Here is a 23,651-nt window from a genome sequence, read left to right as displayed (position 1 = left end):
ACCTGGGGGTCCATTTTCAAATGGAGCATAACCGGCTGGCCATGGCCTTTGGGGCCTCAGTTTCCCCATATGCCCAGGCCTCTAGGTTGGCTCAGTTGATCTCAACGCCTTGCCAGCCCTGCTGGGTCTGGGGCTGAGCCTGTTTCTCTCACCGGGACAGGGCCTGATGCTGGAGTTCTAGCTCCTGTTGAAAACACCTCCAGCCAACAATGACTTGGCCCTTGTTACATACCAGGCGCCTTACTGACCCTGCGCCATTTACCCTCACCGCAGCCCCGGGAGGGCGCCTCTGCGATGACCCTGCTCCACAGAGGGGGCAGCTGGTGCCCAGAGAGGGTAGGTGACTTGTCCAGGGTCACTCAGCTCTCCAGATGGGATTGGAACCCAGGCAGTTGGGCTGTACCTGGCGCCCAGCGTGTCTCAGAGGAGTCACTGTTGGCGGTGGTGGCTACCCAGGGGCCCCATCAGGAACGGGCATCTGTTTTGTGTTCTGACCAAGAAAGGTCCCGGTGCCATCTGGTCCAGAGCCGCTGTTTTACATGTGAGGACACGAGGCCCAGAGGGTGGCCAGTGCCCTCCTCACCCAGTGCATCCTGCCCTCGGTCTTCGCTGCCCAGCCCCGAGAAGTAGAGGAAGGAGCTGGGGGCACCTCAGGGGACTCAGCTCACAGCCCTGAGCCCTCCCCAAGGAAGTGGTCCGGTTGGGATTGGCTGGTCCTGGGAGTGGGCAGGCGTGGCCAGGCAATGAGGCCAGAGCCCTTCCCGCTCTGCCCTTCCTGAGCTGGGTGCCTTTGGACAAGTGGCCTGACCTTGCTGGCTCCCGTTTGCCTCTGTAAAGTGGGAATGCCACCGTGCCTGCCTTCGGGTTGTGGTCGTGTGGGGGAGGCTGCAGACACACTAAGTGCTGACTGGGAGAGTGAGGAACAGCCTGGGGCTCCTGGCCCTACCTTCACAGAACACAAGGTTCAGCCAGGGAGATAGCCTGGGGGACTGGGCTTGTACAGGAGGGACCCTGGACCCCCTCAGCTCCCTGCCCCTTGTGGTCTGCCCAGGAGCAGGCAGTCTGGGGGGGGCCATGGGGGCCGTAGGTGCCTGGGTGGTGAATGGGCTGCCACTCCCAGCACCCCGCACCCCGCACCCCGCTGGGTGAGGGCCGACTGAGTCTTCGTCTCGTGCTCCTGTGAGCCTTCAGGCTGGCACTGCCACCGCACCTCCTTCACAGGTGAGGAAATCGAGGCAGAGGTCGCCGAGGGGTGGACCCGGGGCCCGGCCGGGAGCCCAGTCCCCGAGTGTGGGAAAGAGGAAGCAGAAAGAAAGGGACGTCCGCCCGGAGGCCTGGCGGTTTCCTCGAGGCAGGAGTGCGAAGAGGAAGGGGGGCGGGCAGGAAGCCGCCGCCGCGGGAGGGGCAGCTGCCTGGGCTCCCACAGGCCCGGCTCCTGCTCTGCCGGGTGGGGAGGCTGCGCCCTCACTCTCCGCGCCCCCATCACACCGAGGATCGCCGCCGGCTGCGTCCTCACGTGGGTGCCGTGCCCAGCGCACCGTGGCGCAGCCACGCTCAGCTGCGGTCCTTGTTATTTTTGACGCGACAGGCACCACATTAGACACAGCCCACGGGATCGCCCCACGCCCTGTGAGACGGGATCTCACGGATCGGAAGCTGGGGCACAGAGAAGTAGACACTCGTCCGAGGCCACACAGCACAGGGCGGCAGAGCCCAGCAAGGCCAGGGGGGGTGTTTAGGCCCCGAAGCGGCGGAGAGACCACCCACGTGCCAGCTGCAGTGTCCTGGCTCCTGTGTGCCAGAGAGACCGGGGGGGGGGGAGGGGGGAGACGCCAGTGGGGAGACAGGAGCCCTAGAGCCAGTGGTCCCTAGCCCCCCTCTCCTGGGAGGCCCCGGGGCAGAAGGCCCCAGGGTGACCATGAGGGCCCGTCCTTGCTCTGCCCTGGCTGCTCTGGACCCACGTGGGCCACTGCCCCCCTCTAAGTTGTGAAATACGGACCAAGGGGCTTAATCTGGGCCTCCTTGGGGGGAGGGAGGAAGGGATGCTGCTGGGCAGGACTCCCGGGGGCCCCCCAACCGTGTACACAGCCACCCCACCTGCCCCTTATTGGGGTTCCGTGTAAGAAAACTGCTTTGCTGCTTAGAAGAAACCCCTGACCACGCTGAAACCGCGGACAGATGGTATCGGCAGCTTCCTTTCAGCTCAAATTCTGTGAATCCACAGACTAGAAAGGGCCGGTTCCACAGGGGAGGGCAGGGGCAACACGCACCATCACCCCGGCGCTTCTGGGGCCGCGCACGGCCCTCTGGCTCATGGGCCTGCTGCCGCCAGCTTCCTGGAGGCTGATCTTCTGTGTGTGTGTGTTTGGGGACGGGGTGTGGGACGAGACCATCAGTGTGGAGTCTGGGCTGTGACCTGGCGGCCAGGGAGAGGTTTGGTTGACACCTTGGCCTCTCTGAGCCTCAGTTTCCCAATCTGGAAAGTGGGATGTCATTGCTGGTGTTGCTGGGTGATGGAGTCCAGAACAGGCTCAGGGAGGCCTGTGTCCCCACCCTATTTAGGAAGCATCCAGACCAGAGCTGGGTCCTGGCCACCCTCCCGGGCTGGGCAGCCACCTGGCTGGCCTCACAGTAGCCTGGCCTGGGCACCCGCTGGGCGGGCGCCACTGGAAATCCCCCACCCACCTCTTTGTGAATGGAAAGGAAACCAAAACGCAAAAGAAGAGATCTCTGCCTTCTGAGCGGCCAGCCCTCACCGGTGGGGGGGGGGGGGGCTCCCTCCCCCAGGGCAGGAGGGGCCGCCTCAGCTTCCTTTTTGGGGCCCCACATCCCTTTTTCCTAAGAGCCATGGAGGAGGCCCCTGCGTGGACCTCAGCCTCCGGAACCAGTGGTGACGGTGTACACGGGGGACTCTGGGTCCCCTCACTGTGGCTGGTGCCTGGATCCTCCCATCACAGGCTGAACCTGAATCTGCCTGCGACGAGGGGGGGGGGGGGGGGGGCGGTCCTAGCAGCGGCAAAGAGGGGAACCTTCTGGAACTAGGGGCCCTGCTTTGTCTCATCTCCGATCTCCATGTAATCTTGGAATCTAACTTGCCCAGGCCTCCAAGTTTGAGTTCCTAATATGTTTGGTTTGGTTTTTTCAATTAATAAAGCTCACGGAGGAAATTACAGAAAAGTCACTGAAACGCCGCCCACAGCCCTGCTGCCCGGAGAAGCAGCGTCTCCATTGGGGGGCGTCTTCGTCTTCCTTCCTCCTGTTTCCTTCACCTGCCCCCCCCCCCCCCCTGCTGCAGTGCCTCAGCCTCTGCCAGGCCTGTGGGGGCTGGGAATGCTGGCGGAACTTCTGGGCAAACCCCAGGCCTGGGGGGCTGACATTTATCTGCCTGCTTTTTCTCACGTGTTCTGATAATTTTTCTGTTTTCGCAAATGTTTTAAAAGAATGTCTTTTTTAAAATGCTGGTTGCAGAGTATTTCATTTTATACAGTTAGGCCATGGTATACTTATCTGTTATTATCTGGACTCCTATTTCAATCATTTCTAACTTTTTTGACCAAATACATCACCCGTGATGAACATCTTGTACTTAAATCGTGGGTCCATCTCTGATGGTTTCCGTGGGCTGAGTGCCCAGAAGGGGAGGTGCTGGTCGGAGGCCTCAGGAGGCCTCTGTTGCTCGCATCCTCGCTCGCTCGCTCTCTAGGCTTCGCTGAGATACTAGTTACGTGCCGCAGACTTCACTGGTTTAGAGTGCGCAGCGGTTTTTAGTCTCTGCAGAGTTGTGCAACTACCACTGTGGTCTAATTTTAGAACATTTTCATCATCTCAGAAAGAACCATGTACCCTACCCGTTAGCCGTCACCCCCAGCCCCAGGCACCCACTAACCTTTCTGTCTCTCGATTTGCCGAGTCTGTTCTTTCCACATGAAGGGAATCAGACAGTAAGTGATCTTCCGTGACGGCTTTCTCTGGAACGTTCTCAAGGCTCACATTCCATTTATCCGTTTGTCCTGACAGGTGTTAGGCGGACACTTGGCTGCCATGGACATGGTGCGCAGGCAGGGCTTGGGGTACCACGCGCTTTTTTTTTAACCTTGAATATTTTTGGGGGGCTTTTTTTCTCCCTTTATTGATTAAGGTATTACATATGTGTCCTTATCCCTCCGTGCTCTCCCCCCCCCATGCCCTCACCCCCCTGGTGTCTGTGTCCATTGGTTAGGCTTATATGCATGCATACAAGTCCTTTGGTTGGTCTCTCCCCCTTACCCCCACCCTCCCCTACCTTCCCTCTGAGGTTTGACCGTCTGATCGATGCTTCTCTGTCTCTGGATCTGTTTTTGTTCATCAGTTTATGTTGTTCATTAGAGTCCACAAATGAGTGAGATCATGTTATCTTTCTCTGACTGACTTATTTCGCTTAGCATAATGCTCTCCAGGACCATCCATGCCGTTGCAAATGGTAGGAGTTCCCTCTTTTTACAGCAGCGTATGTTCCAGTGTGTAGGTGTTCCACAGTTTTTAATCCACTCACCTGCTGCCACAGGCTTTTGCTGGAGGAGCGTCTCCTTGTTTTCGGTGCGTAAGAAAAGGCAACATCTGTGCTGCGCAGTGAGACGAGGCCTGTGGAAGTTTCTGTGTGGACACGTGCTCTGTTTCTCTGGGGTGTGTATCTCGAGTGGAGTTGCTGGGTTGAATGCGAACTCTGAAGAAGGAACCAAACTGGTTTTCAAAGCGCCGAACCGTTTAGTCCTCCCGCCCGCATTGAGTGAGGGCTCCAGGGCTCCACCTTCTCACCGTCTTTTCCTTCCCGCCGTCCCCGCTGCTGTCGCGCTGGTGGCTCACGATGTGGAGCAGCTCTCCACGTGCTTGCTGCCATCTCCGGTGCTCGCCACAGCTCTTCACACAGCTTTCCAGAACGCTTATACCCGCGCGTCTTCTCATCGCCGGCGGGGCCAGCGCTGGGTGTCCTGGTGAAAACCTTTGCCAACTTCCAGGTGAAAAGTGGTTATCTTGTCCTTTGTGATTACGAGTGGGATGAGATATGAGGTGTAACTCACATGACATAAAACCTACCATGGCAAAGTGCAGCTCATGGGTTTTTCCCACTTCCTGTCCCACCCCCAGCCCCTGGCAACCACTAATCCACTTGCTGTCCCTACGGATTTTGACTTTTTTTCTTGTTTCTTGGTTGTATGCATTTTTGTGTGGTTTGTAGACCATTCACTCTGCTGCCTTGTTGATTGGCAAGAGTTCTTCCCTGACATTAGCTCTGCCATGTAGCCGATCTCCCTAGTTTGCCGTCTGACTTTCCAGTTTTGATGCTGAGTTTCTTGGCTTATGGAGGCTCTGAAGCCTGGACAGTTAAATACTGTGATCTTTTCCTATGTGGTTTCCTTCTTTGCTTTTTCTGCTTAGAAAGGCCTGGGATCTGATAATTACTTAGGTTTTATTTTTCACTTTCAATTATTTAATCCAGCTGGTTTTTATTCTTTGGGGCCAGTGTGATTTCCTGTGTTTTTTTTAGTTTTTTTTTTATGTCAGTGAGAGGCTGTGTGTCACGACCTGTCACAGGGGAAGTGCTCAGTGAAGGCAGGCCATGCCGGGCTGACCGTGGCAAGGGGCCATGTCGGTGTGGTGGCTGCAGCGCTGACCTGGTCAGCTTCTGGGCCCCTGGCTCTCGCCCTCCTCGCTTGTCAGCTCAGCCCGAGGCTCTGGCGTCCGTCCGCAGCCCCTCAGGCCCGAGGCCCTCACTGTCACCTCTTCTTCTGAATCATCATTCTTCGAAGGCAGGCGTTGGCCACCATCCAGGGCTTTAGGGGATCTTGGTGGTGACGAGCCCCACTCCCCTCCAGCACCCCACCACCACCACCGAGGCCAGTGACAGGGGTTATTTGTTGTTTTTTAACCACAACGTTTTCCATCCTCAGCAGGCGAGGAGCAGCCTGGGGCCCAGCCAGGCTGCAGTCTGGTCTGGCTCTGTAGCAGGGCTAGGAGGTGGGTACCCGTTCAGGTCCCACCTCCCAGCTCTGGGATCCCTGGCCCTATGACACCCACCGCGATCCCCACAGACTCCTGAGGGCCATCTGCTTTCCTGGGTGTGGGACCCACAGAGCCCAGGGAGAGCAGGTCTGATGCTGGGTGTCCCCCTCCCTGCTCAGGGGCCTGGGCACGTGGCATGACCCCTCGGAGTCAGACTTCCCCTCTGTCTGAAGGGCGGCCCTCAGCCCAGCCCTCGTGGCTGCAGTGTCCCTGCGGCTGAGGCGGCACAGTGGCAGCAGGAGAGGAAGGCGTGGCCTGGGTGAGGGTGTGGACGGGGGACAGCGCACTGGCTCTGGGGCTCTGGCCACATGGGGACGGGGCTGGGGAGGACTCCGGGCAGGGATGATGGGAGCAGGATGTGGCCACTCAGGGTGTGGGCTGTGACAGCTGGTTGGCAGCGGGCAGTGGGGTGGGGTCTGGCTGTGCCCCTGACCCGGCTCTGGACTCCCAGTCGTCTAGGGCCTGTTTGTTGGGTGTGTGGCCCTGTGGCCGGCCAGGCCCGGCGGGCAGCACGGACCATCGAGGCTGCTTGCTGAGCACCCGGGACAGCCCGCTCTTCACGGCCGCTCCGCTCCAGGTCCTAACGACACCTGAGAGCCACAGGTCTGGCAGGAATGGTGCCTATGTGGAGGGCACAGCGGGAGCACAGGTGTGGGGAGGAAGGCAGAGGTGTGGCCAAGCGGCCGGGCTCGGAAGGGCGGGGACCGGCTCCCTCCAGCCCTGCCGGCCCTGTCCTGTCCTAGGACGCCAACCCCTGTTGCCAGGATTCGGCCTGGACTTCTGCCTCCCTGAGGGGGATGAGATGAGCCGGCGACGGTCGTTGGGGGATCAGTTCCTCGGTTCCCCAGCTCAGTCACGGTCCCTCTTAAGCTAGTCACCCCCACCTTGGGTGTGGCCCCTGTGGGCAGGCCCGGACCGGAAGTCCGGCTGGTCCCCACAGCTGGCGCATCCGCTCGGGTGCCACCGCACGCATCTCAGGAGGGGGCAAGGCGGTGGGACCCCAGCCTGGTGTGTGGTGTTGGGGGCTGTCTCTCTGTCTGTGTGTGTCTCTGTGGGGGAGGTTGCTGCAGCATCTGAGAGGGCTTTGTGTCCCCGTCACTGATTCTGTGTGGGGGTCTCCATGTCTGAGAAGGGGCTTTGTGACTGTGAGTCTGTCTGGGCCTGAGGGGAGACTCCCTGTAGGCGGGGCTTTAGATGAGCCCCCCCCCCCCCCCCCACTGCCCCAGCGTCCCTGGCAGATGACCACCACGCAGCCTCTTTGGGGCCCCAGGGGGTCCAACACTCGGTCCCTCAGGGTGTGACTTGGGGTACTACCTGCCCAGGGGAGGGAGGTGAGATGATGGCGCCCTGTCTCTGCACGGTGGTTATATTTGGGGATCTGTACCCCTTCTCCTTGGCTCTGGGGAGGTATGTTTCTGGTACTTGCGGGGGCTCTCATTTGCTGAGAAAGGGGAGAAGCTGACCTGCTTTTCTGGAAGCTTCTCTCGTCCCTCTCCTGTCCCTCAGTGGAGACAGGGGCCCCGGGGAGACGTGGCCCGGAGGGACGGGGGAGCCCGGGCGCCTGCGAGTGCCCGAAACAGACCCGCAGGCAGTGCCGCTCACCGGGAGGTTGCATTCTGTCCCCTCCGTTTCACCGGCAGGAAACAGCAGCACAGAGAAGGGAAGTGATTTGCTCAGGGGTCACACAGGAAACCTGGCCGAGGCGGCACTGAAGGAGGGGGCTGGCGGCCCTCGTTGGAGCAGGGTAGGAAGTGACCTGTGGCCTGTGGTTCCAACATTCGTTCAGTCTGGCTCCCTCCCTTCAGTTTGCCCCCAAGGCGCCTGAGAACAAGGGGTGAGATATCACCACACCCACGTCTGCCTCTGCTCCCCAGCACCCGAGGGCTGAGGCCCAGCAGCCACCCAGCTACTCCCCATCCACCTGACAAACCCGCTCTGAGGACCTCCTCTGGACACCAGCCCGATAGGCTCTTTTCTGGCCCCCGTCCGGTGCTGGGCCCCTGCTGGAACAGGCTGCCGTCCTGTCCCCACCCCCAGAGGAACTCCCAGGCAGACGGGGCGGGGGCGGGGGCGGGCAGCGGCCTCCTCAGGAAATTATGGCCGGGCCTGATAAGCCCGAGCAGAGGGAGAGGCACAGGATCACACTCACACGATGCACCCGAGAAGGCTCCCTGGAGGAGGGAGGTTTTCTCCGCCAAGACCTGGCCTGGGCAGACGAGGGTCTGAGCCCCGGCTCTCCTCAGCCCCATCCTCTGGTCCTCTGTGGCCAGGACAAATGATTCTGTCTCTCAGGGCCTCCATTGCTCCATCTGTAACATGGGTAACCATGCTGGTGTGGGCTGTCCTTCTCCCCCGGCCAGCCGGAGCCCTGGGGGGCCCAGCCATGTCCCCCATCCTTGCCCTGATCCACCCTCCCTGAAGTGTCCCTATCACTCCTCCTTAGCCCTCACTGGGTGAGGTGTCTGCAGGGGGGCCGTACTGTGCCCCACTGATCCCCAGCACCCATGACACTTGGCACCAAAAGGCCTGTGATGAGTATTTGTCGTGGGGTAAAACTGAGCACGTACAGACCAGCAGGTACTGTGCTCAGAGCTGGGGATGCCACACGAACAAGACGAAGTCCCCATGGAGCCTGTTTCACAGGTCGATACATGCAGTGAAGGAACTACAGGGTTATGGGCTGGTGACTGTTATTCAGACACTGTGGTCAGTGACGGCCTTCCTGAGGTGACACTTCAGTGAAGACCTGCATCTGAGAAGAGCCAGATTTGTGCAGATGTGGTGGCGCTGCCTTGCCGTCAGCGGAGCAGCAGGTGCAAAGGCCCTGGGGTGGTGTGTGCTTGGTACATTGAACAGTGGAGGCCCGTGTGGCTAGAGCAGAATGAGAGGGAGTAGTTGAGGTCAAGGTGCTGATAAGGACCAGACTGTGCAGGGTCTGTGGGCCACGGCGAGGACTTGGGCTTCCTCTTAGCTCAGTGGGGCCCACAAGTGAGTTTTGAGCAGAGGGGGAAGGAGGGTGGGGTAGGAAGCAACTGGATCTGGATATTTCTGGGTGTAGCTTTCCAGGGGTGCAGCTGTTTTGATGCTGCCCACCTCAGGGGGTTCAGGATACCGTTTTCTGACTCCTCCCCCTATTGGGGGGAGGTCCTGTGAGCACCACCATTCAGCCTTCTCTGTGCTCTCCCTCCTTCAGGTCTCCTGGGCTCCCTGGTGCCTGTGGGTTTCCGTGGTAACGACGGGCTCGGTTGCAGAGGCTCCAGGCCAGCTGGTTGTGATGCTCTCTCTGCTGAGGTTTCCTCAGCCTTGTCTCGAACTTGTGAAGTGGGGATGAAACACCCGCCTCAAGGGCTGCTGGGAGGTCATGGGAGCCCCCACTGATCTTCAGGCAGACAGATGGCCCAGAGCAGGTGGTGAAGGTTCTCACCTAGTGTCCCCAGACTTAGCATCAAGAATTGTCTTGCTCTGGAACAAGGACCTTCCTACTTCTTTGGTCCAGCACCTCTATCCCTTGATATGCTCTTTTCTGCGAAAATTTTTGAATAGTGCTGGCCTGTGGATTCAACAGTCCAGAAGCCACTGGTAGACAGCCCAGGCACACAGTAGGTGCTCACTAAAGGGTGGTGTGAGGCTGTCAGCGTCGTGTCTAGCCACAGCAGATCCCTTGCCATCTTGTGGATTCGGCTGTACTTTTTGACCTCTGGGCATTAGTTCTTGGTGTTCCCTTGGTCTCCAATGCCTTTCCCTCCACCTTCTCACTCCGGAGCGTCGATAGGCCCTCTGGGGGCAGGGGCAGTGGACAGTGTCCTGGGGCGGCTTTGGCTCTGGAGCGGACCACAGCTTATCAGACTGGGTTCCTAAGGCTCATCCCCACCTGGGGCCGCTCCCGGGACCTTTCCGTACCCACTGTGAGCGCCTTCGTACAGGCCCTGTTGCTGCGCTCATGGGAGGGGTGGTGGCACTGTTACCCCTCTTTACGAAAGTGGGGACTTGGGCTGGGAGAGGTGAGCTGCTTGTCTGTCCATGGAGGATGAGGCCGAGTTGCGACTCAAGGCCAGAATGAATTCTCAAACCCTAGGATGGGGAGATGGCTGGGCAGCAGTTGTGCAGGCTCCAAGGTTTCTGAGCAGGACACGGGGTGGCCCAAGCCTGGGGAACACATGGTTTCTCTGCTCCAGTTCTTCTCAGAGCCTTTAATGCTGTACAAGAGGCTGCCCGCTCTTGGAAATCCCTCTTTGCATCGGCTGCCAGGAAACTGAGACAAACTTGTGGCAAGTGGGATTCCCCCAGTGTCCCTGTAACCCGACTGAAATCCTTTGTGGGACAAGGCAGGGTATTTTCTCTCTCATGTGGCATTTTTTTTATTTTTTAAAAAATATATTTTTATTTTTATTTTTTTACAGAGAGGAAGGGAGAGGGGAATAGAGTTAGAAACATCGATGAGAGAGAAACGTCGATCAGCTGCCTCCTGCACACCTTCTACTGGGGATGTGCCCGCAGCCAAGGTACATGCCCTTGACCGGAATCGAACCCGGGACCCTTCAGTCTGCAGGCCGACGCTCTATCCACTGAGCCGGTTAGGGCTCGTGTGGTATTTTTAAAAGGCGGTCTTGATACCAACAAGACCTGAGTAAGCGTTTTCCACGATGATGTTGCATGTTTGCTCATCCATCCAGGCAGCATCCATTCTGGGTGCTGGGCTGGCGGGACCGAGCTTTCTATGACTGGGATCTGGAATTTGCCGTGTCTGAAAGTTTTCAATCCCCCATCCAAGACCTACCTTCCTCCCCTACTCCTGGCAGGTGAGCAGGCTCTGCCTATGGTCGCCATGTAAACTGAGGCTGCAGTTAGTAAATGGTGGAGCTAGGGCCGCTCAAGGGCTCCTCAATTTCCAGCTTCCTGTCCCACCACTGCTATTTGAAGGAGAGGAGGGAGGGCCCCAAAGCCCTTGGAGAGACAGACTGCCAGGGGCTGGTGTGGCCTGGGGGATTCCAGACGGTGGCTGGTCTCTCCTCTAGGATTTCACTCAAGGTTAAAGGTCACAGTGGATGGGACAAGGCCATTGTGAGGGTCCAAGCCTGCCCATATCGTGGACCCTCTGTGCCAGGCCCTTTGCTGCTGTTTCGGGCAGAGGCGGCAGTCAGGGCTGGGTTTGGGCCAGGCACAGGCCTGCTCCTGTCGAGGGGTTCAGCATGAGCTCCCCTTCCCCGCTCCGCCTTAGACTAACCCAAACCCATGGGGACTTCTGGGCCCACGTGCTTCCCCTCAGGCCCTTTGCCAAAGCCATCCCAGTGCCTGGTAGACTCAGCCCCGCTCTGGATGCCGCCTTGTTGGCCTTCACTGCCTCCCACCTGCCTGTCTCCTTCCTTTCGGGTGTCCGGCTTCCTGGAATGGAAGCTCTGCGAGTCCCAGACTGGGGGGATCTTGTTCCTGCTGGGGCACCTGGAGCTCAGTGAGGACTTGTCTCTCTGCCAGGGTCTCAAGGTGGTTGTGAGGACAGGGCAGAGTAGGGGGCATCCCAGTCCCTGGAAAGCTGGAAGGGCTGTCGCCTCCGCACTCGGGGAGCAGCGGCGGGTGCAGGAGGAAGGTCTGCTTCACCCTCGCTTTCCTCCCTTCCAGGCAGGGCCCCTGGGGTGGAGGCACAGCGGTCCCCGCCACCCTCCAAACGTACCAGACAAACCCAGAGCCAGAACCTGCGCCGTCTTAGGTAGAAGTACATGGAAGTTTCTGCCCAGTTTTAACGGCCACTGAACCGATTGTCCTTCCAAAGCCCTCCGGCTCCTCCATGTTCTTGACCTTTTCAAAACAAACTCAAGCACAGTCACAGCGAAATACGTTTTATTTTAATGTAGACTGTCTTAGGCATGTAGGTAATAGTCGCTGTGAATTTCACTGCAGGATGGAAAGGAGCTGCGTGCTGAGGGTGGTCTGAACCCTAGTCCTCTGCCGCTGCAGTGGACCCAGCTGGCCGGCCTCAGGCCCCAGCCGGCCGCCACACTAACCCTGCGAAGAGAGGGGCTGTTAAAGACGAAAGCACACAGGCAGGAGGGCTGAGCCCTCTGTGCAGGGTATACAAGCAGAGGGTCAGGACTGAACCTTCAAGCCTAGAGGGACTGTAAAGCCCAGGTAAGGTTAGCTGTGAAGTGCAGGGTCGTGGCAGAGCTGGTTTTCGTCTTGTCTTCCTCGGTCTTCCTAGCAGCCAGAGCACAAAAACAATGGGCTATTCCCACTGGCGTCACAATGGCCCTGAGAAAGCAGCCAGCTTTTTGGATACTGGGAACTGAGAAGACGGGCTCCCAGGAGTGGACGCTGCAGGAGGTGGGGGTGAGGCGACTGCTTGTAGCACAAATACCTGGCGTGTCTTTGCCGTTTTGGTCACCTAAGCACGGCTGCGACTCAGGTGGGTCCAGAGAGCAGCCGCTTGCTGGCCCAGCTTACTAGCAAGACAGGTGGACTAGAGGGCACGAGAGCAGGGGACCTGAAGCCCCCTGATGTCCCTGTGGTGCTGTTTGGGTTCGCTTCTCACCATCACAGTTCTGTGCCCTCACAGCGCTCAACCAGAAAGGCACCTGGCGCTCCCGAGTCCTGTCTAGACCAGTCCCGGGTGGGGTTGTCCTGTCCTCATGCTCTCACGCCTTCCATCTGGGCAGAGCCTCTGGCGTCACCCCACGCTCAGGCAGCACGCAGTTAGCCCCCTGCTTCAGATCCCAGTTCTTAGCCAGGTTGCAGGGGTGACGGGAAGAAGCCGTCATGCTCAGCCTCAGGAAGGCGAGGGCCAGGGCCCTCAGGTGCGAGGGGGATCCTCTTCCCACCGCCGCCGCCAGGTCAGCAGTTGCTCAGCTGCGGGGCGGAGCTGGCACGGAGGCCCCACACTCAGAGTGAAACCAGTGGCTTTGCTGCTTAATCTCTCCCCTCCCTGGGCTGGGACCGGGGCCAGGCCTGGAGTGGAAGTGAAAGGGAGGCCAGGCCTGTTCCCCTCTTGGCCTGGCCTACTTCCTCTCAGGGATCCTGAGGCCGGAGCCGGGGGGGGGGGGGGGGGGGAGGGTAGGCAGGACCAACTGCAGAAGCAGGAGAAGGAAGGAACTAGCCCTCCGTCCCTTACCCTGCTGTAGACAGGAAACAGGCTCCGAGACGGGCAGGCTGTGAACGCTGCCAGGGGTGCACAGGCCCCACACCTGACTCCCAGGCTAAGAATTGGGGTACAAGGAAAGGATGGGGACGAGAAACTGGAAAGGTGATAACACTGGGGCTGGGGTTTACTAGCTGTGCAACCCCTCCACGCTCTGTTTCCCTCAACTTGTGATGTTAGTGAGACAACGTGAGTGGTCCCTAGAGCTGCTGTTACTGCCCCCAGATGCTGTGTCCAGCAGCCAGGGCAGGACTGGGACCTCCAAGGAGACCTGCTGGGAGGGGCCTGGACTGGGAAGAGCCTCTGTTTGGCCAGCCTGCCCGCTCGCCTCCCTGTGTGGGAGGGGACTGAGGCAGGCAGCGGCCGGGGTCCCAGCCTTGTCAGAGGGGCCCCGTTCCTGCGTGCCTACAGCATGGTGAAGCGGAGGGCTTTGGGGATCAGCTCTGGAAAAAAGGCAGCCTCTGGGCAGAGGGAGAGGTGGGATCCCCCAAAGCCCACCTCTTGTTTCCACCCCCGCCCCGCCCTGTGCAGTGTTAGGGTCTGTGCCGTTCCCCAGGTGCACCTGGCTTCCTCTGCCCAAGTCCCCACTCCTCTCGGGCTGTCCACCATCTTCTCTCCTTTGGTCTCCGCTGGAAGCGGCCAGCGGCATCTCATGACCCTCAAGCTTATCACAAGAGGAAATGGAGGCGATGGGGGGCAGTGTAGGGTGCCCCAGAGCCTCCTGCTCCAGCCAGGCTCACTCAGGTCCTGGAAGAAAGGGCTCTTGCTGGCAAAGGGCTTGGGGACCGTTTCCCACCTTCTCTGAACTGTGTGCCCTGTGGGTGTCACGGAGACCCCTGGGCCCACTGTTTTGTGAGGGTTCAGCTGGCTGTAACTGGGACCAGCTGTGCCAGGCTTTGCCCCTTCGTGCACATCGGCAGAAGCCCCAAAAGCCTGTGGCTAAGCTCCTCTGCCAAACCCACCCCACCTTGTCCTGAGACTTGCAGGCAGGACAGATTAGTGAGGTTTGGGAAATTCGAGGTTCTAGAGTTCAAAGCCGGATCTTTCCTTCCTCGGGCAAAGGGCTTCACCTCCAAGATTTGCGCTTCTTCTGGACTATGGGGTGCTAGCATCCTCTTCCCAGGGTGGCTGCTAGCCCAGGAGACCCATGCTCGTGGGGAGCTGACGGAAGGGGGGTTGAGGGGGGTAAAGGCATCACAATGACCTGGGGCCCTAGCAGCCAGGCAGCACAGGAGAAAGGTGGCGGGGTGGGACACTGACGCCCCCTCTCTGGGCTGTTCAGGGTTTGGGCTGCATAAGCTCTTTGCTCCCCAGTGGGGAGAAGCAGATGGCAGCAGGCAGGCATGTGCTGTGCTGGAATGGTGCACGTCCAGGTGAGGGGGTGGGCTCTCAGCCCACACAGGTTTCTGGGGAGCTCAGGATGTGGGGACAGTACTTCAGAGGCTAACAGAGGACCCTCTGTGGGCCCCTGCAAGCCAGAACGCTAACTTCCTCCAGACGTGGGGTGCCTGCTCAGCAGAAAAACAGAGGCCTGGGTGGGCAAGGGGCCGTCAGGGACAAGCCTGAGTAACCCCTGGGTTTCCTAGAGTTCCAAGCCCAAGCTACAAGCAGCCTGCTCCAGCCTCCAGGAGGTCCGGCGATGCACACGCCTTGAGATGCCCGACAACCTCTACACCTTCGTGCTGAAGGTGAGTGACGGAGCTTCCCACGGCGGGGAACACGCACACACGGCTCAAGGCCCCACACAGCTGCCCCTTCCTCCCCGCAGGTGAAGGACCGGACGGACATCATCTTTGAGGTGGGAGACGAGCAGCAGCTGAATTCGTGGATGGCTGAGCTCCGGAAGTACACAGGCCAAGGGTGAGGTGCCAGACTCCCCATCTCAGCTTTGACACCAAACCTGCTCTTCCCAGACCCTGAACCTCTGCCCCTTCTCCGCAGGCTGGAGAGCACAGACCCGGAGCTGCACGTTCCCTCCGCTCCGGAGCCCGGCACGGCCAGCTCTCCCAGGGGAAGCACAGATTCCCTGAACCAAGGTGAGGGGTCTGGGCCCTTGTGCTCTGGGTGCCTGAGAACCCAGCCTCAGCCGAGGTCGTGAGGTGCCCCAGGGGGTCACCATTACACATCTTCTCAACCAGGTGCTTCTCCTGGGGGGTTGCTGGACCCAGCCTGCCAGAAGACAGATCACTTCCTGTCCTGCTACCCCTGGTTCCACGGCCCTATCTCCCGAGTGAAGGCAGCTCAGCTGGTTCAGCTGCAGGGCCCTGACGCTCACGGAGTGTTCCTGGTACGGCAGAGCGAGACCCGGCGTGGGGAGTATGTGCTCACGTTCAACTTCCAAGGCATAGCCAAGGTATGGCCAAGGCAGGTGGGGCTGCTCCCCCAAGTTCAAGGCCCGCAGGGGCCACTGCCTGAGCCTCTCCTTCCTCCCCGCGCAGCACCTGCGCCTGTCGCTGACGGAGCGGGGCCAGTGCCGTGTGCAGCACCTGCACTTCCCCTCGGTCATGGACATGCTCCACCACTTCCAGCGCTCGCCCATCCCCCTCGAGTGCGGAGCGGCCTGCGACGTCCGGCTGTCCAGCTACGTGGTGGTCGTCTCCCAGCCGCCAGGTGTGAACCCGGAGCCCCGGATAAAGGGGTGGAGGCCCAGGGAACCCCACCGAGGGGGATGCTGGCTGCCACAAACCTTCCGACACGGCCTCTCTGTCACTTGTCCCCCAGGTTCCTCCAACACTGTCCTGTTTCCCTTCTCCCTCTCTCGCTGGGATTCCGAGCTGGGCCTTCCCCACCTTAGCGCCTCCGGCTGTCCACGGGGGCTGGGCCCGGAGGGCCTCCCAGGCCGCTCCACCCCGCAAGAGCAGATCTTCCACCTGGTGCCTTCGCCCGAGGAACTGGCCAACAGCCTGCGACACCTGGAGTCGGAGCCTGCCAACCGAGCCCGGGACTCAGACTACGAGATGGACTCCTCCTCCCGGAGCCACCTGCGGGCCATAGACAATCAGTACACGCCTCTCTGACGGGCAGTGGACTCCCAGGCCCCAGGGGCCCTGAAGGAGCACAGCACGCAGACAGGAACTGGTGAATGTACTTTCCTTCCTTTCAGAGAGAGAGTGAAGGGACACTGTTAACTGCTCCTTCCAGTTTGGATGTGACCCTTCTATTAGGCCTGTTAAAGGGCCTCCTGTAAGTTCCCACCTGGCTTTCTCCTTGTTGTTTACAGATGTAGTTCTTGTCCGCAGATGCCCTAACTCCTGCCCGGCCCCAGGCCCGGGGGCCCAGCACTCTCAGAGGAGGGGGGAGGGTAAGGGCCAGGCTGGCAGTGGACACCTTTTCTTACTGACACTGTCACAGCCGATGGCAGACTTTCTACTTGGGGGACGGGGCGGGTGGGAAGGAGGGGGGTCCATCAGGAAGCCCAAAACACTAACAAGCCCTGGATTCCCTTATGGTTTTCCCGCATAGCTTCCTCCACATGCAGCTCTGCCGCTTCGACCCAGCCTTACAACAAAGCTCTGACAGAAGGACAGGCTAAAGGTCAAAAATGATTTTAAACATTTTACCTCAGATAAATTTTTCAAAGGATTCAGGTTTCAAAACTGAACCAATGCTTATTTCATTGCACTGTTTGAACTAATACCCATCCGATGTTTGTAGTCAGACAGCTATGCAACCCTCCTAACTAGGGCCGAGCCAGCACCTGCTTCCTGGTCTATGGCAGCCTCAGGACAGTCGCCTGCTGCCAAGTAGCCACTGTCCTTCCTAAATGAGAGAAGTGAAGCATGTGGCCATTTCAGAGAAATCCAGGCAGTTACTGAACTAGGAGGGTGGCAAATTCCAGTTCTACCTGGTGCCTTAGGAATAAACAACTGGACTCTGCTCCTGGCAGTGCTATGGCAAGTTCTCCTTCCCGGTGGGCTCAGCCCCCAGCATCCAATGGCTCATTCAATGACCCAAAAGGTTTTAGGCTCAATCTGGTGCCACAGCTGACAAGGAGCTCCTCTTAACAGCCCAGCCAGTGTGCTGTGCCAGCGGTTCCCGCTGCCTCTGAGGCGTGCGCATGCACACATGGGCTCAGATCTCCACCTCTTCACACGTGACACCACTCACCTGGGGGCTGGCTCCTCCCAGAGAAGGCTCAGTGACGAGGGGCAGTGACAGTGTGAGGTCAGCTGCTCCTGGGACCAGCTCAGCTTTAACATGTATGATACACATCAATTAGAGGCTAAACCAAACCTTGGCCTGAACTTAAACTCCTGCCTGCCTTATCTGGCCAGGGTCAGGGTTTTGTCTGCTCCCTCCAGCCACTCTCAGTATTCTAAGAGGTCAGAGGTGAGACTTTTGCTTATAGTGCTTATAGAATTTTCTGGGACTTGAGGGGGTGGGAGGGCAGGGCATCAACTAACCACCTCTTCACTTTTACTTTTAAAACCAACACTCCTGGGTGTTTCGACAGGTTGTAAAGCAGATCCGATCCCGACCCAGATTTTCGGTCCATTTCTAAGGACACTTATTTTCTACACACCAAGCAGGTTTCGCTAAGCAAAGCGTGAACCAGAGGAGCACACACTATTTTGAATGTCTCTTAAAAGATAAAGCTCATCACAAAGTCCATGCTGACGAGTCACTGGTGCAGAAAAAGGGCAAAATAGACAATGAACCACGCATACCCCTCCCTCCACATCTGGGCTATGACCTCTTCAAGCCAGGGGCACCCACTTCTAAGCAGTCTCAGCATAGACGTCTCAGGTAGTACGTACCAAGAGGCAGCAAACTAGTGGCTCAGCTCTGACCCACTGGCTGCCAAGTACCAGCTTAGATTCTAAGAGCTGGAAGTCACCGCCTCCAGGCTGCTCCAGTATAAATGTTCAAGGAAAACATTTCCTTTCCAAACATGTCCGAGTTACCAGGACACCTCAAATACACCCGACAGAAAGCCCTCCACAGCTGGGAAGGAGTGACCTAAGCCAGGCCTCTCCTTTCTGCTAGAGCAGGTGGAGCTGGAGGAGAGGGAGCAGTGGGTCCTTGGGCTGATGCCCTCACAGTGACCCTGCTGGCTGTAGCTAGCCCACAGCATGGCAGCACATGCCACCCTCCTTCCAGCCCTGATGTGACCACCGCTGGCCTCAAGAGGCCAAGCCAGCACCTCCACGGCAAGCCCGGGCTGTGAGTGCCGAAGGGACAGTAAGTACCGCGACCGCTGCAGCTCTCTCCAACCAGACGACAGCCAGGGGACTGCTCAGCACCGTCACCTCCTGAATCTGACTGTAACGAACTTTTACAAACTAACAGTCACCAGCACCAAAGAATTAAGTCAACTAACCTGCCTTGAATTTTAGACCAGCAATCCATATGGCTTTATCTGGTATAAATCTTCTGCCTCTGATCATTTCTGGACCGTGTAGGAAAAAGGAATAGCAATCATTAAAATCTTAGACCACAAAACACTATTTTTATATATAAAATCAAGGCCTTGAACTCTTCCCTTCCCTAAGGGTTGCCTAAGATTCCTCCATTCTTTTATTCAGGGCTGTCTCCTATTGCAAATGTCATGTGAGCTCTAACATCTCCCACAGGTTAGAGGAACTTGTATATTTTCCACTGCCTCTAACAAGGACACATCTGTCACCAGTGTTGGGCTGGAATAAGCCACACATTGTAACACACAGAAAATGGGTTCATCTTATATCATTACAGGCAGAAGGTATTTGGCAAATTGTTATATATTGTTTATGTACTGTACAAGTAACTTATTCTTGAATAACACAAATTTTGCTATAATGTACAAATTGCTATATGTGAATTAAAAAATGTTTTCAGAATATTGATTTGTTGCCAACAATATTTAAAGGGTCTGTGTACTAGGACTATGGTCTCTGAAATCGCTGCCCTGTGCAAACACTTGCTTTTCCCTTTGTTCTCCCATAAATTGAGGACATTAACAAGGCTTATGAGTCTAGCCGTAAACTGCTTTGTACATCACTGCATCTCTTCTGCCCTCTAGATTATCAGCTTTTTTTTTTTAAAAAAAAAAGAATTCCTATTTTTCCATTACAGTTGACATATATCAGTTTCAGGTGTATCTTATTCACAGCTTTTTAAAAAGTATCTCATGCCCCCTACTGGTGAAACAGGCAGATGTCTGAATCAGGACCTCTGGCTAAGGACACCATTGGGTGCAGGAGGTATTGAAAAGGAAGCTTACAGGATCAGCGTCAGGCTGAGGATGTGGAGTGTCAATGCTGCCCAACTCTGGCCAGCCTTCCTCCTTCTGAAGCGGACCTCTCTCCACCAAAGAGAATATCTCAGTCTTGTCTTTTTCTAGAGATACCTTGAACCAGAACTAAAGGTGAAGAAGAAAAATCATTTGACAACTAACCTTCCAGGATATTAAGAAAACACAGCCTTCCTGCCTTGGTATTAACTAGAAGCTTATACAAACACACACTAACTGGATATCAGTTTTTAAAACTTTTTTTATTTTTTAATTTTTTTTAAGTTTTTATTTTATATTATCTACAAAGTAAAAGTTTTTCCCTTAACTTAAAAGTTGAACCACTGTAGACAGTGATCACTTCATCAAACTTGATTTATAAATAATAATCCGTCAGTTTGACGGTAAGAATTTACTGAAACTTTGTCAAGTTTAGTAAAAGGGTGTTCCAAGTCTTGATTTTTTTTTTTTTTAGCAGTAATAGCAGCAAGAATCACTCTTGTTACTTTTGCTAGCTGATGTATACATGACTTTCAAGGGTTATTAAAAATAAATAACTTCCAGTTTGAGCAAGCAGAGCTGGGGTACTTGCGGGACTCGGAAACAGCATATGGAATTGGAACAGCCCACAAGTTCCTAAATGCCTCTACTCAGTCCAAATATCTTCCACTGCAAGTGAACTGTTAGCATTCCTATTGGATGTTACAAGAAATCAACATATATTTTTAAAAAACAAAATAAATGAAATTCTAGTTTTCTGTGCTTCCAGTTGGTAGAAGCAGTAGAAGGGAGGAGGGAATTTGGCCTTTCGGTTCCTCCAGGGCAGCCTTACAACTGCTGTTGGTGGTGGGCTTGTACTGTAAGAAAGAAAAGTGAATATTTAAACAGAAAACTGGCAACACCGCACATCAGCCTAGTGTCTGCAGCGCATGACTGTAAACTATCCTTGTGCTAGCTGAACAGGACTCAAAATTTAGTTCACTTCCCCCTCCCATCTGCACCAAAGTGGGGGAGAGGGGAAAGAGGGGTAGAACAAACCAGTAAGACGTAAAACCACTTCAGATAAAACTCCCAGAAGACTTGTTGCTCATGGGGTAGAAAAACAGGCTGTAACATACCCCCTCCCCAAATATTAGCCCAGCACCAGTCCTGCTTTCAGAGGAACGCCATGGCAGTCTCCAGGGTTAGCACAATCACGGCCTCTCCCTGTCAGGGTGCAGGCTGGAGCGAATGCTACACTCAGAGCCGATCCACACACAGCACTGCTCATCAGCAGTCTTCTCCAGAGCTACGATCAAACTGTCATGGTGGTAACCCCCACGCAGACTTGGGACTCAGGAAGGAAACCACTGCCCTGCCCAGCCTGTCATAACAAGGAAGGCCAACTGAGTCCTAGGCAGCATCAGCTCCACAGCTGCCGCTGCTTCTCAAGCCAAACCTGGACCATCAGAACACACACAGACTCGGCCCGGAGCCTCAGGCCCTGACACTGACTGATCGTCACAGTCCCTACTGTGCACACTGACGGGTCTTGCTAGTTCTCAAATGCAGGGTTTGAAGCGCTGGCCCTGCCTGCCATTCGACCTGTGCGAGCAGAATGCTTGGGGTGCCCGGCGGCCCCTGCACACACACGCCTCACCTGAAGGGTGCGTCATATAGGGGAAATGCGCTGTTGTCGAGACTGGAATGGGCTGTAGTGCACTTTGAGCGAGGGCGGCCTGGGGACCGCCGGGTGGCTGTGTCGTCATTAGCATCATTGGCGCATGGGCAGTTGGATGAGAAGGAACCATTCCTGACTGTACATGAGCCTGAAACAGAGAGCTCTTTTACGCATACAGGCAACATCTCCAGCTTAAACAACATGTTAACTGTGTTCCTTTCAGGGGCTGGGGCTCTCAGGAAAAGGGCAACAGTGGGCCCTCAGGGCCCCTTCTTTTCTCTGGGGACACTCCCTAGTGGGACATCAATTGACCTACAGACATGCTTCACCCTTTAGCAGAGCGACCCTGCAAGGCTGAGGGGACAGACACCCACTGAGCACGGGGAGAATCAGGACTGTGGTAAGTCCTAGCCTTCATTTCTGATCACTCGATTCTATGAATGGGGCAAGGTCTACACCCAGCTCAGACCCCAGGGCCACCTGTTCAACGTAACAGGCGAGAAGCAATCATGCTTGAGAATCTGGCTCCCCTGAGGGGCCTGAAGTAGTTTTACAGAGGCTGTTCCTTTCAAGTAGGGAAGCAGATTATTACTTTATAAGTGGAGACTTGTCAAATTCTGTTCCATGGATTACTCTTGTTTGCCCCCCACCCAGCCCTTCCGCTTCCTGCCTGCTCACCAGCACCCTCAGAGGGGAAGGAGCCAGGGCCGTGAGGAGAGAATCTGCTCTGCTGAATGAGACGCTGATGGAGTAGGAGGAAGGGGAGGTGGCAGGGAATGGCGCCAGTGAGATGGGAGAGGAAGAAACAGTCCGTCCAGCCCCGTGTCCCTGTACCGAGTGACAGTGAGTGCGACCTGGTCTCACTGTCAAGTTGGGAAGGTTTTGGCAGGGCCAGGAAGAGCCCTTTCCTACCGCCCACACCGTGCACAATTCCAGACCCTGATAAGCCTGAAGGAAATGCTGTTTTCATTATCTTACATATTCAAAAGGGCCCATGGCGTATCTGGCTTCCCTGTGTTAATCCATTTTGCTCTTTCAGCACAAAAACACCAAAGTGAGGTTTTAGGAACCCCACTCTATATTCACATACCTACTCAGCCACCAGCCTCTGCTCGACATCTACAGGACCCCGCTCTCATGAAGCTCCTGATCCAGCCAACCAACCACGCTGGCCCACACTGACCACAGCAATCCCGCCCCACATCCAGAGCAAACCATCGCTGCAGTGCCACACTGCGCCAACTCCCAGAGCTGTGGGTCTATGACAAGGCCACCTGAGCGTGCCACCGAGTGTCCTCTCCAGCCCCACACACCAGAGCTCTGGTGCACTTGGACATGAACTGGAGCTCAGTGAGGCAGTCTAGTCAGACCCACCTAAGTGCTGTTATGAAAGCAGCAAAAAGAGACATCGCATACAGCCAATTCGCCCTCCACAGCTCCAGGGCGGGCCTCAAGGACAGTGTCAGAGCCCAGCTTCGGTGGGGTCCTCTTCCTCCTTACGACCATCGGACTTCGGTCAGCAGCTGATGCAAACGGCAACCACTGAGACAGCAACCACACCTGCCCCCTCACAGCTCACACTGGAGGTGCGCGCCACAGGGCTTCCAGAGCTGCTCTTCGGGAAACATGCACACCCCTGGGTGCTCTCAGCCCCTCGTCACACTGCACCGATGTACAGGGCAAGCCTCTCAAGCAGTTCAGCACACGGTCAAGACGAATGTATGGACAGCAGAGAAAACAGGAGAGATTTCTCTGGAATCCATGTGGCCAACATTCGAGCTGACAGGCCCAGGGTAGCCAGAGAGTTAAGAATTTGTGAAGGTCCCTTCTCCCTGCCACACACTTCATCGTGTGTGTGTGTGACAGTGCATGTGTGTAACCGTGTGTGTGAGAGACAGTGTGTGTGTGAGAGAGAGAAAGAAAAAGAGAGTATATGTATGGAGACATACATATATATCTCAATGAAGCTATTTAAACACGGAAAGCAGACACAGGAAGGGAAGGAGGACCGGGTTGCATTCCAGAGTCAAAGATATTTATATGGTCTCGGTCTCAGCTGGAAAACGTTAAAGGACTGACCAATCAGCAACTTCACTGACCCCATTACAAAACCACACAAACATCCATTTAGGGCCAGATCACGTGTATTTGAGCGGGAGAAGGGAGACAGGCAAATCACACAGGGTTTCCTAGCGTGGAGAGCATCCAGCTCTTGGCTGCTTATCTGATAACCTTCCTATTCTACTTGGTCTTCACAGAAGGTTGGCTAAAGCTGATTTACCTGAGGCACGTGGGCCATGTGGGGCGGGTTGGTGTACGCCGGCTGGACGTGAGAAGGGTGGATTGTGAAGACCGTCTGCTGTGCTGCTGGGAAACTGTTCTGTGGCGACTGCGTGTTGGAAGCAGGTGTCATGGACGGCGGGGTTGGCGCGAGCCCCGCGTGGTAAATGGCTGATTGCTGCTGTGGACCCGCCAGGTGGAGAGCCTGGGTGGCTTGGTGCTGATGGTGCTGCAAAGTGACAGAAAGAATTAAGCAAACCACCTTTTTCATGAAAAGCAGGTAAGGGCCACACACAAAGCTGAGCCTTGTGCATGAAAATGGGCTCCACCTGGGC

At 56.5% G+C, this 23,651-nt stretch overlaps 2 protein-coding genes across 13 annotated transcripts in view; one reads left to right on the top strand and one right to left on the bottom strand.

Moving 5' to 3' along the window:
- The window catches only part of SH2B3 (SH2B adaptor protein 3), a 50,477-nt gene extending 31,491 nt beyond the window's left edge, over positions 1-18,986 (top strand). For 3 of the 4 annotated variants that reach the window (XM_079763319.1, XM_079763320.1, XM_079763318.1), the window contains 5 exons: positions 14,752-14,853; positions 14,934-15,025; positions 15,107-15,201; positions 15,304-15,518; positions 15,604-18,986. In XM_079763319.1, the coding sequence (XP_079619445.1) occupies positions 14,752-14,853; positions 14,934-15,025; positions 15,107-15,201; positions 15,304-15,518; positions 15,604-16,182 (1,083 nt within the window). In that variant the 3' untranslated portion in view covers positions 16,183-18,986. The remainder of the gene's footprint in view (positions 1-14,751; positions 14,854-14,933; positions 15,026-15,106; positions 15,202-15,303; positions 15,519-15,603) is intronic. The other variant, XM_079763321.1, reaches the window with a different exon arrangement.
- The window catches only part of ATXN2 (ataxin 2), an 85,725-nt gene continuing 79,604 nt past the window's right edge, over positions 17,531-23,651 (bottom strand). For 4 of the 9 annotated variants that reach the window (XM_079763313.1, XM_079763307.1, XM_079763308.1 and 1 more), the window contains 4 exons: positions 23,318-23,545; positions 21,016-21,184; positions 19,368-20,233; positions 17,531-18,554 (listed from right to left, as the gene is read on the bottom strand). In XM_079763313.1, the coding sequence (XP_079619439.1) occupies positions 20,205-20,233; positions 21,016-21,184; positions 23,318-23,545 (426 nt within the window). In that variant the 3' untranslated portion in view covers positions 17,531-18,554; positions 19,368-20,204. The other 5 variants (XM_079763311.1, XM_079763305.1, XM_079763306.1 and 2 more) reach the window with 3 other exon arrangements.

This window comes from Cnephaeus nilssonii, assembly GCF_951640355.1.
Source record: "Cnephaeus nilssonii genome assembly, chromosome: 22".
NCBI lineage: Eukaryota > Metazoa > Chordata > Mammalia > Chiroptera > Vespertilionidae > Cnephaeus > Cnephaeus nilssonii.
This window is presented reverse-complemented; position numbering and strand designations above follow the sequence as displayed.